We start from the raw sequence: 16,337 nt of genomic DNA on the forward strand, positions 1-16,337 counted from the left end.
GGCTGAGCTCATCCTTCCCAGGATTAACTCATTGCTCCCAACACTAACTGAGGGAATCAGCTGTCAGGCCATTTCACATCACTGCTGGGAGGTTTATCTGACAAAAACCCACCACGGGAAATAACTCACAGCTTCTTGCTCCAGCTGCCAAGCAGGACGAGGAGACCACCCAAGCCATGACATCCCCAACAAGCCACAGCACCGAGAGCCTTCCCAAGCTCTCCGATGTAGGACCCTGCAACTGGGGCATCTCACTTGTCAGAACAGCAATTTGGGAAAGCGTTTACAGATGCAGATGGAAATTGATGTCAAAGGGTAATTAGCTGCAGTAATGGCAGTCCTGCAGGTTGTGTCTGAGCTGTTCAGTCGATAGCAGCTCTGAGAGTCACAACTTACCTGCTAAAAAAAACCCCAATAAATTAAAAAACAAGCACCTGAAACCCCATGAAACTCCTCGTTCTGGTACAGTTTGGGCACAACTCAAACCCACATTTTTCAGCATTATAACCAGTTCTATAAAACACGCTCTAAAACATGTGAAGGTGGGACACCAGAGGGGAAAAAGCCCTTCACGTGGCAGAGAGGGCTGCAAGAGCACATGATAAAGGTCTGAATTTAAGGATTTCACAGTGTTTCTAGCAAGTGACCTCAGATAAGGGCACTGCAGCACATGTGAGTTCTTCTATCACCAGAACACTGAAAATCAGTGAGCTTGAAAACCTTCCCCACAGCAAAGAGGAGGAGGAGAATTAGGCTTGGACTGGCTACATCATCAACTTTCAGTGCTCCAAATTAAATTCCACGCTGGCAAAGAATTATGTTCCGTCCTCATTCCTACTGATAAAAACGTACCTAGATTTTGCTTTTAAGCTTAAAATTCAATTGCAAATCTTCTTGGGAGGGTGATGGAAGCTGAAAATGAGGAGAACAAAGCCTTTCTAGGGTGCTGGTGGCTGAGTGCTCTATCACAGACCTGGGCAGGCCAGGGGCTCCCACCAGCCAGGGTGCATGACAGCAGGGATGGGTGACACTTGTTCTTCTGCAGCCCAGAGCTGGGCCTTTCCTGCAGGCAAAAAAAAGCCTCCAGCCTCTTTAACTCCCTGCAACAACCCCCTGCCACCTCCCTGGGCTGTCCTGTGCAAGTCCTTTGTCCTGACTTGTCCTGCTCCAAGGTCTGTTGTTCTTCTCAGCAACTTTGCTCTGTACGTGCCCAGGCACTCCCAGCTCAGCACTGAGTCACGGCACAGCAGCAGCAGCAGCTGAGGGCATCTCCTCCTGGCTCCCTTTGTTTATTCTCGCCGTTACACAAAGCTGCAGGCAATCCCCATTTCCCTGGATAACATCAGGCCAAAGCAAACACACCCCCGGGGGCTGCTCCCGAGGACTTCCAGCTCGCTCCCCGCTGTCCGAGAGTCCCTGGCATGGCCACCACAGCCTGTGAGGGACGTGACTCTGGATGAGCTGAGGGAACAACGCAGTGTCAGGGACCCTCTGTTCCCCAGCAGCTGCTCGGGGCTCGGCCCCATGAGGCCAAGCTCGTCCCTTCCCAAAGGGAGCCAGTTCGTCCCTCAGCACTCTCTCCCCCGGGAGCTGGAGCCCAAGCTCCACTATTCCCTCAGTCCCCAGAATAGCAATACTCCCACTCCAGGAAATTATGGATTTTCTTGAGCATTACTGTGACCTTTTTAATTTCCATTCTGCCTTCAGCTGTCTCCTCCCCTACACTCCTTCTCCAAACAAATCTCAAAGCTGTACAAAGTGTTTCCTGTAAATAATACTCATCTGGCATGGACAAAGGGAAGGAAAAAAAACCTTTTTGCTGCTAGTTCCAACTTGCAATCATCCCTCCAGTTTAACTTCCATCTGCTTGACCCGGGAACAATGAAGGCAGCACAGTGTTTGAGGGAAATGGAGGACACAGTGACATGCTCTGGGCATCAGATTTGAACCTGAAATGAGAAGTTCAGCTCACGGAAATCACTCATGTTGTGCTTCAGAGTGTGCAGTGCAGTGATCAATGTTGAAACTCGGGCAAGAACTTCCCAACGAGCCCCTTCCTGCCCAGCACAGCCAGCTGTTCTCACAAGTATTGCAGCACTGGGCAAAAACTTTCCTTTCCCAATTTCTGGTGCCATCCCCCTTGGATACCAACCCCTGCTCTAAAGAGGCCTGAATCCCTCTGAGCCCTGGGAGAAGCTCACCTGAGGAGTGACACAGCAGGAAGCAGCTTCCCGGGCAGCTGTGAGTGCCCCTCTCAAGCAGAAACCTTGGAAGGGTGCCTTGAGCTGTCCTTGTCACCACTCAGTCACTGAGGCCACTGTGGGAACGGGCTGAGTCACCAGTGGCTGTGCTGCCTCTCCCACCACACCACTGCTCATGGGATTCCATAAGGCTGCACAAGCTCAGCTGCTTTTCCTGAGGATGCTGGAACCTGGCAGGAAGGGGAACTGCCTGGTGTGGTGTTACACACACTGGCACAGCCAGCTGGTGTCACCCCAAGGGACAGGTGTCCCCTGCAGGTCACCTCTGCCTGCTTTCTGCGAGCCCCCTGGCCTCACACATCCATCCCACGGGTTAAATCCTCACAAATCGCTGCAATACAAAGCCCTCTCCTCTTCCACAGCCTTTTCCTTGGATTTGGATCATACCTTGTGCAGCAAACCCCAAGCCACCCCTCATCGAAGACGTACAGGCTGGCCTCACGCAGAGCACCCCACTCACTGTCAGCGCCGCTTTTGGGGATGTCCCTGCAGCACCTCCCTCTTCCATGTGCCACCACTTCTCCTTGCTCAGCCCAGGTGGTCCCAGGAAGAGGATGGGTATTTTGGGGAAGCAGAATTCACCCCACTGGGCCCCACAGGGCCTTTCACTATGTTCTGCAAACGTCTGCGTGTTGCGGTTTGTTATTTGTCTTCCTCCCCAGGCTGGATTTCCTTGCTTCTCCAAACTATTCTCTAACAGATGTTGGGATGTTTTTCCTACCTGGAGCAAAGCTCAACCCCTGCCCACACACGCCACCAAGCCTGGAAATAGCAGAACACCCAACCAAACCCATCACACCAATCTGGCCACCCCAGCACAGCCCGACGCTGCCATAGGCGGGTTTTTCATAACAAGGTCCCATCAATCATCACGAGCCCTCGGGAACATGTGATGGCACATTGCATTTACATCCATGGCAATATATTCTGTCAGCACAGGAGGAAAATAAAACAGTTGTGCCTTTTGATTGGACTTCTCACGGTCCCACCTCGGGTTTTGCAGCAAGGAAGAGCTGAGGAAAGTTTGCCAGGACTGATGCCAAGTGCCATCAACAGCTCTGGATATCTGCTAAGCCACAGAAACTGACTGTGAGGCCCTGAAGGCAGCTGAGAACTGTCTGCCCAGGGATCAAGATGCTTTCATCCAACAGAGACTCCAACAGTCTGCAACACTCAAGAAAATTACAGGCTTTCCTACTGCAAGAGAGGACAGGCATATTAGAAATCTAATTCTCTGAAGAATACGACTTTTCCATTTTAAAAGCAATCAGAAGAATGGTTAATTGTTTAAGGTATTAACTGTGCAGTGCAGAGCTGGGCAACGCTGCCTCTTGGTGACAGTGCTGGTTTGGGAGCATGGTCTGCAACACTGCCCTATTCTTATGCCTCTGCCACCCAGCACACAGCAGTCATCGAGAAATTCAGGGATGTGGGGTGGGAAGGACATGCCTGCTTTTCCCTGGATCCCCTGGCACTCTGGATAAAGGTACCTGCTCTCTCTGGGCATCTTTGAATGGTGCTACAGCTCAAACAACAATCCCAGGGCACTAGCCAGTGGGAACATCAAAAGTCACTGTCCCCACATGTGGGCAGCAATGGGGAAGTGGCTCAGGCAGGGACAGAGAAGGAGACAGCTTAATGTGGTAGATCAAGTGGTTAAAAAACTAAAATGAAGGAGGTTGGGGGAAAAAAAACATCAAGACAGAATGTGTGAATGTAAGCAGGCACCATGGCTGCTCCTCACTGGTGTGAAAACGTGAGAGATGGGTATGGACAAGTTGGAGATGTGGTCGCCCAAAAGTGAGCAAGTGTTTGCCATGCAGGAACAGCATTTTGTTTGTTCTTTTCTGTGGGGCTTAAAGCAAGGATGAGGGGCCATGGATGTTTGGTATCAACCAGCTTTCACATGGATCTGAATGATGCAGATCATCCCTGGCAGCTGACCCAGCCAACCTGCAGAGCTTGCAGCATCCTGAAAATAATGCAAAGCCCTTTGTCCGTGCAGCAGCCTCCTGCTGTTTCAGGATTATCAAAAACCAAGTTCATTTTGTAGTCCTTGTCATTTTCCTTCGTGCTGTTTCAGCAACACCAGGTGACACAACACCAACACAAACCCACACCAAGAACACCTTCCACAGCCTCAGGCAAGGGACTGGTGTTCCGGGGGCATCACGCTCCATGATGGCACTGCCAGCACCACCATCCCGCCCCTTCCCTCTACTCCTGGGCTCCAAAACTCTCTCCTCGCCCCTTTTTTCTTCCCTTTCACATCCCCCTCACTCTCACTGGCCCAGCAATGCAAGTTTTGGGGAGTAAGAGCTAGCTGAGAGTCTGAGCTGAAGAACAATGGTTTGTTGTCTTTTTTTCTTCTTGTTTTTCAAAACAAACTATTTTGAATTTCTGTTGCAAATGACAATCTAAAATTAAATTAATATTTTTGTTGGATCCAAGCAGTATTTTTTCCTTGATATTGCAGTTTGGCCAGCGAAGTAGAGAAAAGAAAATACAAAAAAAAAAAATCAGGTCTGAACAAGTCTGTTCATTTTTCCCCAGCTCAGACACAGACGGTGCCAGCTCAGTGACGGGAGGTGGGGTCGGGTTCAGGAGCAAACAATAGGCACCGGGTCATCCCCGCCCCACCCAGCAGCTTTTATGGCAGGGTGCTAAAAAGTCTTTGAGGGAACCACACCACGTCTCTCCTGAGCAGTATCAAAAAGATCCAGTCTCAGTTTTTCCAGGCCGTTTCAGACCAGCTGCAGCCACGTATGGACCGAGGCCTCCCCGACAGACAGAATTTGGCCAGTTACAGCCCTTGAGGATTATTTAGGGTTGGCCAAGTCCATGCACTGTTCTTCACTGTGCTTTGAAGAGCCCCCTCCCTCTGTGCTGGGTGAGGACTCGCTGTGTGTGGCACATGTCCCTGTGCTGTCACAGCTGCACGCCACAGCTTTGCCAGCCCAGCAAGAGCTCCCTGCTTCTCTTCACTCCCTGGATGTACTGGAGCACAAACCAGAGCCCTTTGGTGGGGCACAAACCCCCCCAACACCTGTACCTGCTGCTGCCTGGGCTCAGATCCACAGGGACACAACATCTGCAGGAGCTGTGTGGTGTCAGCTCCCAGGACAGGACAGGTCTGGGGCAAGAGGGGGCCCTGGGACACTCCAAACCAACAGTCAGAGGAAGGACAGAGCTGTTTCCCCAAAGCTTCCCAGCTGAGATGGGGTCACAGAGTGGTTTGGGTTGGAAGGGGCCTCAAAAACCATCTAATTCCAAGCCCCTGCCACAGGCAGGACACCTTCCACTAGACCAGGTTACTCAGAGCCCCACCCAACCTGTCTTGAGCACTTCCAGGGATGAGACAGCCACAGATTCTCTAGACAGCACCAGCAAATCCAATTTGACTTACGTTCTATTTCCCATGTTTTGTAGGGAATCATTTTACGAGTCACAATATGGGAAAATCCTCATGCAGTGATGGAATCACAGCTCTTGCTGTTATTCCTGTAATTTTTCCTATAGCTTTAGCTCATACATGAAGAGTTATTTCTCCCTAAGTGCCTAAGCAATAAATTAGGAGTCTGCAGTTCAGGTAAGGGTGGGTGACACATAACCACTATGAATAATTCTGGAGGCACTGTAATTCCGGTGATCCTTACTTTAGTGAGTGCCAGCATCTCACATAAACCTGAAACTGAAACCACCCTTGGCCAAAACCACTTGCACCATCCTTGAAAATACCTATAAATCGTCGTGTCATTTATCACAAATCCTGTCTATTGCTTCTTCGGCGATGCAGTTGGGCTTGAGTAATGGAAAGTGAGACTCAAAAAATCCTTAAAAAGTAGTATTCCAGGTCAAGTTTGCCTTTAGCAACTGAAATAACAGACATCCCCAAGGCACACATGTAAGAGCTGGCTTCAGTAGAAGTTACTGCTGTGTAAAACCCATGTTTCACGCTCTCCCCTCCTCCTGCTGCTGCTGCCAGGAGTTCCAGGAACAAAAGCAGTGCCGGGATGAGCCGCACGTGCCCGCGGCTACGGCACAAAGGTCTGACCGAGCCCCTCTGCTCCTAAGAGGTGAGGCACCCCAAGGTAAACGCTTCATCCCAACCCCACCTACGTGGCGTGTGCTCAGAAGTCGCAGCAGATGGGTTGGGATCGCCCCTGAAGTGCTTTAGGGAAGGTAAATCTTGCCTGGGGCAGGGAACAGCCCGATAACAGGAGAGCGCTGATGTGCCCACGGAGGAGGATGGAGCTGGAGGTTCAGCCCAGGGAAGTCACGCAAGATCCTTCAGCCGGGTTCAGGGGGGACCCAGTCCACAAAACAGATCCAGAATATGCCAGAGAGGGAGAAATCAGGCCAGGGAGGGATGTTCCCTGGTCTCAAAAAGTGTTTAGATGTTCGGGTTTTTTTTTTCCTTTGCCATCATTTGCCAGAGTTTCTCAACCAGGCAGCGTATATCCAGCCTGCCAGGGGCTGTCAGCATCAGCTTTTGCAGCTAAGAAGTCACTTTGTCACCTCACCAGCTCCTGTGACAGACAGCAGAGAGCCCAGAGGCTCTGCAGCACCCTGTACATCTTACATCTGCGAGAAGCAATCAGGATTCCCAGTGAAATTCCCCAAAGCGAGGGCCCATTGCTGTGCCCTGATTTGTGAGCACACCAGCCACGGAGGGCTGGCTGCCTCTCACAGAGGTGGCAGCTCCCCAGGGTGGCCCACCCAGTGCCGTGGGTGATTCCTCCACCTTCATTCACCCTCTGCCCGATAAATCAGGGAGATTTATCGGCCCCGGCACAGCACGGCCGGAGCTGCAGCGCCCAAAGTGAAGCCTTTGCCACCCAGAGCAGCTCAGCAGCGCTGCCTGTGCTCTGTGCAAGGTGGGAGGTGTTTGTAAGGAGTGCAGCTGTCCTGTTGCTTCCCAGTAGTGGGTTCTGGGAATGGCAGTTCAGTTCTTTTTGTTTAAATAGCTGCACCGTACCCAGGGAAATCTCAAAGCAGCGTTTCCAAAACACAACCCCAGACCCTTGGAAACAAAGGAAATGCCCAGGTGGCAGCTCAGCTGTACCATCGAGTATAGGAGGGTTTGGACACCGACCAGAGACACATCAGGGGCTTTGCAGTGCCCCAGCTCCACTCTGGCACAGCCCACCCCAAACAAGCAAAGCAGCTAAGGACCCTTGGCCTCATCTGCAAGGAGTCACGACACCGGCAGCTTTTTTGTGTGGCAGCCAGTTGTATCCAGACCTCTCCTCGCACTTCTCCTCCCTGCTCCAGGGCTGCTCCAACCGCCTCAGGAGGCCACAACAAATAACAGGTTTCCCTACACACAGGGTACAACCATTAGTACTCAATTTAATCCATTACAACATGCTAATCATCACACTCAGACTGTCTCAGGTTCCCGGCACACAAGCCCTAATAAACGCTCCCGGCAGCCCATTTAGCGACGCTAAAGAGAGAAGAAAAATGTGCAAGAGAGAAACGTTGCTAATTAATTTTAACAACAAACAGGCAGCAGCATCACAGAGTGAATTTTCTGAGTGAAGCCAAACCCCCAGCTCCTGTGGCTCATGAGCTCAGGCAGAGTCCTGTGGCCATGACGTGGCACCAACACCCCTGCAGGGTGGCCAGACCCGTGGCTTGGGGCATTAGGGGGAGGCTGGCATGATGACACCGTGTCCCCACAGGGGCCAGGCCGAAGCCAGGGCAGAACTTGGCTTGCAGAGCACGGAGCCACAGGCTGGTGCCTGGAGCAGAGCAGAAACCAGCTGCAGAGCAGAGTCCAGCAGCTGAAGGAGCTGCCAGAGGCCCCTGAGCTTTACGGGGTGAGCAGGGGACCTTTTGCAGGAGACGTGTCCACTCTGTGGTGCACCAGCCACTTCCTGGGGCAGGATTTCACAGGGAATTCAGAGAGCGACACCAGGCATGGTTGCACACTCTGTGTCAGCCGGGGAGGAAGGAGCCTGCACGAACAGAGGGCGCAATGCCCTCACCCCATAGGGCGAGACTGGCAGAGCCAGGACGGGGAGAAGGCAGAACAGAGTCCCGCAGCATTAGGGGATCCCATCTCTTGCACCCCGTTTGGAAATCCCGGCAGCCCAGTGTCACGCACACACACACACACCACCGTCCTGGTCCGATGCCACGCTGCCACTCGGCGCTGGATCTCACCCCCTGCTGGCACAGGTGCCTTCAGATAACAAGGTCCGTGCCCCCAGTGCCGGGCTCTGCCTGGAACAAGCTGCCTCGCTGCCTTTGCTTTGCTTTTTAAGCCTTTTCCACTTGTTTATACACAGTAAACCAGCTGCTCACTCCTCCGCAGAGCGCTCGCAGCCGGGAGGGCTTGTGCGCGTCGTACTCCGGGTTTTTTCAACCTTTTTCTTTTCCCAGTACACACACAAAGGGAGAGGCGAGAGCAGAGGGAGGCTCACCTGAATACGAGGATTTCTTCATGCCGTCGCTCCGGGCTGTGACATGGGAGCAGGGGCGAGGCCGGGTGGGGTGCTGGGTCGCGGGGGTGCCACGATCCTTTTGTAGGCAGGGCCGGGGAGGGGACGCGCACGGTGCCACCACATCCGCGCGTGGCTCCGGCCGAGGGGCAGCCCAGCGCTCCCAGTTGTTAGCGCACACCTTTCCCAGCCGCACACACCGGTGCGGGCTGTTCCAAGTCCTCTGGCACGGGCAGGGGAAGAGCGGGGCTCAGCCTCCCCCGCGGCTGCACCTTAACCCCCGCGGCACGCAAATCATCCCCGGGGCTCGGCCCTGCCAGCTCCCCGCCTTGGAAATCCCGGTGCGTTTCGCCGCTGCAGCCAAGGGAAGGGATGGAATTTCACGCCTCCAGCCCGGCGCACCCCACGGATTTGATTCAGCCCTTGGCTGCTGAAGCAGCTCAGGTCAGCGCTGCTCTCCCGTCTCTAGTTCAAAGTGCATTAGTGACCCGTGAAAACGCCTCTTTCCTCTCCAAACTCGCTCGTCCAGGGCTCATTCAAAGCTGCAAGCCGAACAAAACGTTTGTGCAGGCTCGCACCTCGCTTACTCACTGCTGCGGGGGGGAGCAGAGAGCCACGGACCCCAGAAACAGCCCCCAGACATCGCCCCAGGTGTGGGGAGCAGGATTTTACTATTCCTTACGTGCCAGGAGGGCAAACATGCTCCGGATCACCCCCCTTCGAGACGCAGGTTGGGCAATTAATTACACAAATGCAATCAGCCGGGAGCATTACAAACACAGACAGGAAGAAAGTCATAGCTGCTCTTAATTTGCTCTAAGGGCACAGGGAAGTGCAGGAGCCTGAACTGCTGGAGGAAGGGCCAGGCTGCTCCCTGGAAAGATTTCCACAGCCCCTCAGGTGGGTCACCCACACACAAAGGTGCAGAGCACAAGTCCTGCTCACATGAGAGAATTCCACCAGCCCTAAGGCATGGGTTCCGTAGGAAGGGCTTTCTGCTTGGTTTCAGATTCTTCCACAGTAGGAATGAAGTTTTCTGTTGCCAGCCCTAACCCTAGCATTGCACAGGGACAGAGGAAGGAGGTAGATGAGCTGGATTAAGAGGATATGGTCCTATCAGCATTTCTTACCATTTCTCAGCCATAGATTATCCCCTCTGTAACAGATCTGAGAAAATGGATTGTCCGAGCCTCTCTCCGGCTTTAGAGCAAAACTGGAAGAGCTGGCTGAAGTCATTGGGGGTTTCAGTGCTAAGCAGCCAGACTTTGCACTGGAACAGCTCAGGAGCACTCCATATTCTCAGGATTGTAGCAACAACAACTACCCAGGGCTGCACGACAGAACTACATCTGCTGGGGTCTGCAGGGGGGAGACGTTTGCAAAAACTGTCATCAACAAAACTTTCACCAGAAAAACCCTCCTGAACCACCAAAAGTTTGTTGCTTAATCAAGCACACATTTAAGGCAATAGTAATGATATATTACCCTTTCCACAGGTGCTTTTGAAACCATTAGTCACAATGCGTGGAGGAGGAACAATAGTGCAACGACTTGCCCCACCTCGTACACCAAGTACAGGCAAAGTCGGGAGCAGAGCCCGCTCCTGGTCACTGACCCCACTGTTCTGCTCCTGCCTGCACCTCTCTGATGGGCACGAGTGTTAAACACTCAGCTCTCACTTTACAGTTCAAAAAGCAGCTTTCCCTTCTTGATTATGGGGATATGTGCGCGTGTGCCTCCTTTAGTGTGCAATTACACGTGCTCATGGGTGTGATTCAGTGGCTGGTTCTGTGTCTGTGTGATTACGTGTGCAAACGGTGTCTGTGCCATCGTCCCAGGGCTGCTGGGGAGCAGCGTGGTGGAAGCAGCTTGCTCGGAGCCGTGGCTGTTTGATCAGCTCCACTGCCCAAACACAAACAGCAAATTGTGCGGCAGGCGTCCTACTGCAGGGCCGAACAAACACGATGAGACAGAAAATGACTGAAGGGATAATTTTCTGAAATAGTCTCTGACAAAGAATCCTTTTCTTTGCCTGCCAGGCCTCAGAATTGCCCAGAGAATCAGTCGCTTGGCTCAGAAAGGCAGGTTAATGTTTAATACAATGCAGAGCCCACAGGCTTCAAATAGGTAAGTCATTTAGAGCTTTTTTCTTCTTCCTGCTCTTTCGTAAGACAGTGAGAGAATTTACTGCTCCTGAAAGTGAGGGATTTGGACTGCAGGCTCAGCCTGGCTCCAGCTCTGGCAGGCACCGTGTGAGCCTCACACATCCAGCCCTGGAATCCACACCCATCCTGCCCCAGCCCCAAACATCCCCCTGCCAAACGCATCCCAGCGTGGCACTGGAGTGCCAGCACAGTGCTGGCAGAGGCACAGAGCTGGCCACTCTTCAGAGAGGCTGTGTCAGCCTCGCTTGTCCCCACCTCGGGACACACACAGCAGTGACCTTTGGCAGGATGAGCCTGGGCCGGCTGCTCTGAGCCCCGTGGCACCTGCAGCCACTGGGGCTGCAGATGTTGCACCTCCTGCAGCAGCTGCAGAGCCTGGCCCAGCTGTGGTGCCCTCAGCAGCCGATTCTTCCTGCAACACGTGTCTTAGAGTTGTTGCAGGCACAAAAAGTGTTGACTGCAAGGGGTCTGTGCTGTTTCTCCCCCAGCATCCTCCTCCAGGGAGCCCCGTTCCCCAGCATGGGGGGGTCCCACATGCAGAAACGTAATCTCCCAAACTAAACACAGCAGTGATCAGAGGAGGGAGAGACAAGCACCGCCAGCTCCACACTGTGGGCTGAGGCCAGCAGCCAGAGGCCCAGGAAAGGGTCAGAGGGAGAGAGAGAACAGCAGAGGCAGCAGCACCCAGAAATGCATATTGGAGTGAGGAGGGAAGGGTACAAGTTAGGAAAGGATGAGCCCCAGAGAAAAAAAACCCTCATTACAAGGACTCTCACAAAGCGAGGCATTCGGGAACACTGAGCTGTGCCACTGCCTCCTTCAATCTCTCTGACCAAGCTTCTCTCACAAAAGGGGAGGAAGATGGAGATTTCCCAGGGAGGGGCGGTGAGGCTCAGTGCTGCCCTGGGGTTCCAAGGCATTGCCTGGTGGGCAAAAGTGGCTGTTATGGAGAAAACAGAGATCCCTGAGACAAAGAGAAGCGGGAATTTACACTGCAAAGACCTGCCCGTGTGCAGCAGAGCAGATCTGAGCTTGGGGAAGAGCAAGTCCGACTGACACAGGGGTAGAACCTCAGGTGTCAGGACTATAAATGCTCCCCATGTCCCTCTCCAGCTGTTTCTTTTACAAATGATCCTCCAAGCTCCTTTCCTGACCAAGCACTCTTTTGTGGCTGTGATGCTGGAGAGGAGATACAGAGGACTTTTCCACCCAGCTCTGCCCCAGCAGCCCAGGGCCCAGTGCTGGCAGGCAGCCGCCAAACAGAGCAGGAGGGGAACGGTGACACTGCACCTGGCCTTGGGAATCCCTGCAAAACCCAGCGTGGAGAGCCCCTGGATTCAAGGGAAAGGAAGCAGGAGATCACCACACAGGAGATGAGACCTTGTTTGGCCAGGACAGGGCTGCCCTGGTAGGTACCAGGGAGGGCTTTGGGCACTGCTGCATGTGCAGTGGGGCTTGACTCACCCCACAATCCAACAGCTGGGATTCTCTGAGACAGCAGAAAGGACCAGGAGTTCAGTCATGCCACTGGATCTGCTCACTCCCACTGGAGGAGCTCTGTGCCAGCAGAATGACTGCTGGTGGCACGGCCTGGCCCATGCTCTGTGCCCTTTGCAGGGCACAATTCCCATTGTCCGTGCCCAATTCCCATTGCTGGTGCCCAGGACAGCAAGATGCCTGTGAGAAAGGACAAAGGCCTGACAACCAGCACTGGAGACTGGCAGGATCTGCCCTTCTCTCTGCCACCTTCCTGAGGAAATTAAACTCTCATGGCACCTCTGATGGCTCTGCCTTTCCCCTGCAGCCCTAGCTCACACAGTGCACCTCTTGTGCCAGTCAGTTAATCCATACAGTGCACTGCTTACCTACATTCATTATCCTCATTTAGTTATTAAAAAAAGCAAACACATATTTTCATTTCTAAGCTCTGAAAAGGGTTGTCCAAACCGGGATTAAAACTCGGGGCTGTCTAGCTTGTTACTGCCTAGCTTTCCAGCTGCAGGAATGTTGGCTGCTCCAAGCTCAGGGGAGCCTTATAAAAACATACCTGCCCAGATCTTGGAGAGGGAGATAGGAATCAGCTCGATGATCAAAGTCCCTGATAGCATTCCTGGATCACACAGGCTTTGCAGAGAACAGCGTGAAGAGGTCTGCAGGACTGATTGGCAGTGACCTGGAACTGCTTTCCGCAGCAGCTTGGGGATAATTCAGTGGAATTCACATCCAAAGAGCCTCCAAGCCCTGACTTCATCTGTAGGCACATATGAATCATGTGGCTGCTCTGATGCAGCAGCCTGACTCTCAAGCTTGCAATTAGGAAATGAGGGGTAGGTTTTTGAAGTGCATTTGGGGTGATCTGTTATTCATGAGCACCAAACCCGCTGAACCGTGGAGACGGGGAGGTGGGATGCGAGTGAGAGCAGCTCACATGGATGGGGAATAATCTCCCACTGGAAATCATGGCTGAGATCTCAGTTAAGTCTAAGTAACTTAACACATGAACAGGCCTATTTCCCTGTCCTCAGTGTCACTGGGGACAGTGTCCCTGTGTCCCCAAACGTCTGCACAAACCCGACTGCCAAACCCAGGATGGCCAAACACAAACAACAGCAATGGCATGAGCCACCACCACTGCTAAAACTTGCCACAGTCCAGTCCTCAACCACATTTTCTTGCCAGTGGCCAGGATTTCATGCAGCTCTCTCCCCTTCTTGCTCCACAGTAGGAAAACACAGATGTTCAGCCTGTCAGCATCAATCCACAATGCTCAGATGCAGGAGGCCAGGCAGCTGTGGTGACCTAAAGCCTCATACACTCTCTCTCTCTGCTTTTTCCAGGGGCTGATTCCCTTGGTTAGGACACAGCACAGCCAGGCTTTCTGTGGTCTTAAGTGCACATGGTTAAGAGGTAAATAATTTAGCCATGTGTTTCCTAACTTTTCTCCCTGTGATTCCATCTGACAATGAAGCACCAAAACCCCCCAGCATGAAAGGATCATCATGTATGATCTGATGGTCAGGCTGCTTTCGTTGGGCTGATGGTTATGGTAAGGAAGCAAATAATTTAATGAAACAATTACTCATATCAAATCAGCAGGTTTTGTTCTTTTCTTCTGCCTAAACGACGAGGAACCAGGAAGAATGTCCAATTACTCAGGGCGGAATTTCATTACCAAGATAACATCTGCTCAACCACACGGTACCTCAGATGGCCATTTTCATGGAATGGTTAGGGAAGAGAATACTACAACCTGAAGTTAAAGTTGAAGAGGGCATTAACAGACAACAAAATAAAAAAATCAAAGGCAGTAGTCAATGCCCATTCAATAGAAGGAAAATCCCTGAATGTAAGGGAAGTCTAAATGAAAGGCCATAAGTGCTTTCCATTTTCAATAGCTCCAGTTTCTAAAAACAAAACTCTTCAAGGTGGCTCATGAGCTTACCCACATGAATACATCCCCCACCCCGCTCCAAGAATCACTGTAAAATCCCTGAGCTGCTTTCAGAACTGCCAGCTAAGCACTTCAGAATCTAACTGCAAGTTTGAAAAACAAAAGCAGGTCAAAGTCAAACTCTCAAACCCCTCACAGCTTAATCCATTTTTCACAAATAAAGAACCCTGGTTTATGGCTTTTATGGTCTGAGTTTGAGTTGAAACTACATGAATTAAGCAACAACCTCAGCTTTGTGCCTGTTGTGTCCTTCCAAAGTGGTACAGGAGGGAACTGGATCTTACTTGCCACCAAGTGAGAGGATCCCTAATTTTCATCCAACACCACACCTAACCCAGAGCAGGGCCTTCCCCCAGTGCCTGGATCACCAGGTGCACTTTCACGAATGCAGTTTAGAGAAGTGAATACTCATCCCTAGGGATGGGGGAAAAGGGGAGCAGAGGCACAGTGCTGGGGCCCTGAAAAGCCAGGTTTGCTGGTGCTGCAGCAGAGGGAGGCACAGAAAGTGTGGGGGAGAGGGACCACACAGCAGCTCTCCTGACCTCCTCAGCAGCACAAACCAGTCTGGCTGCAGGCTGAGCACATGCCAACAAGCCAGGCACGGCTGTTTGGCTGCTCCTGTGCCCATGCAGAGACATCCCTGGGTAGGCAGGGAATGGCACAGTCATGCTGCAAGCCGTGCTTCACTGTCTGATTCCAAATCCAGCCCTGAATGCAGCTCCCCATCCTGTGAGAGCGATTCAGAGCATTCCTACCTGCATGACCTTACGTTTGCCTCCCATGTCTGCACAGCAGAGGCACAAGGAGCCCCTTCCCCTGGCAGCTCTTGGTGGAAAAGCAGCCCCAAATGCAGAGGGGACTCTGCCTCATCTCTTGCAGGGAAAACACTGGACTGGAGCCATGGGGCCTGCTAGAGCTGGGAAAGGGGAGCAAGGAACTGGAAAACAGAATCAACAATAAAAGAGCCCACTGAAAATGTGGATAGAGGAAAACCACTGAAGGATCAACCAGAGTCTGCCTATAATAACCAGCAAACCAATTACAGAATTAGGGATGATTTATAACAGACTGAAGAGCTGGATACTTGGCACGTGCTATGGAAAAGCTGTAAGGAGGGAATTCTGTATGCTGGCACTGGGCTCAGGAGCCACAAGTGATGCAGCCTCAGCAGTTCTGTCCTTTACAGAGCAAACTAAGCAGCATTTGGATGTCTTTTCTTATAGCTCTCAGCTTCCAGCTATAATTTGGTCCAGCCATCGATTCCAAGTTTTAAAAATCAAACCAAACAAAATTTAGTTATGCAGAAGGTTGAAAAAATATGAGGCCTGATTAATAATAGCCACTGTTTCCTCAGTGCTGTAACACAGAGCAGCTTCCAGCCAGCACTGGCAGCTCTTTTGGGAGGAAATTACTATTGTCCAACTTTACAGGTGGGAAAACTGAGACACAAAAGCACTGCAGAAAGCAGCTGGTTTAGCCCAGCTTTAGAGTTGTAGTCCTGGGCTGTTATTATACATAAAACTCTCAGTTTTCCTGGAAACTGGGGCAGGTTGATCTGTGATATGCTGTCACCCAGCATCAGTCATCACTTGTGTCTCTGCCTTGCTTGCTAAGGGCATAATTCCACTATTACTTTCTCTTTCCTTGCACTGGCACAACTTCATTTCTCATTGCTCTTTATCTTCCATCTATGTCATTTACTCCAGAATTTCAAAGGATGATTTTGCCATCAAACCAGCACCAAAAACACCTGCCCAAGATTTAGGGGAGTGGAGAAACCAGCCTCTCAAACCCAAACTCATTTCCAATCAACTCATACATGAACAACAAGCCCCAAGCTGAAAAGTCCAATTTAGTTGGTACAAATACCTTTGGAAAGCTCCAGAAAGCTCCAGGGGATTCTCCCACTGACAGTGAAAGGAGCAATTCTAAAAGACAGAGGAGTTGCAACAGGCAGTGGCTTTAAGGGTAAAAATCAGCTTCATTTGAAGCTCTGCAGTGCCAGTAAGGA

The 16,337-nt window shown here is 51.8% G+C and overlaps 1 protein-coding gene across 2 annotated transcripts in view; it reads right to left on the bottom strand.

Annotated features, from left to right (window-relative positions):
• Positions 1-12,998, bottom strand: part of SEPTIN9 (septin 9) — a 134,846-nt gene extending 121,848 nt beyond the window's left edge. The window contains exon 1 of one of the 2 annotated variants that reach the window (XM_048323544.1): positions 12,923-12,998. In XM_048323544.1, the coding sequence (XP_048179501.1) occupies positions 12,923-12,983 (61 nt within the window). In that variant the 5' untranslated portion in view covers positions 12,984-12,998. Of the gene's footprint in view, positions 1-8,692; positions 8,972-12,922 lie in introns of those variants that run through there. The other variant, XM_048323545.1, reaches the window with a different exon arrangement.
• Between the last annotated feature and the right edge of the window lie 3,339 nt (positions 12,999-16,337).

This window comes from Corvus hawaiiensis, chromosome 19, assembly GCF_020740725.1.
Source record: "Corvus hawaiiensis isolate bCorHaw1 chromosome 19, bCorHaw1.pri.cur, whole genome shotgun sequence".
Taxonomy (NCBI): Eukaryota; Metazoa; Chordata; class Aves; order Passeriformes; family Corvidae; genus Corvus; species Corvus hawaiiensis.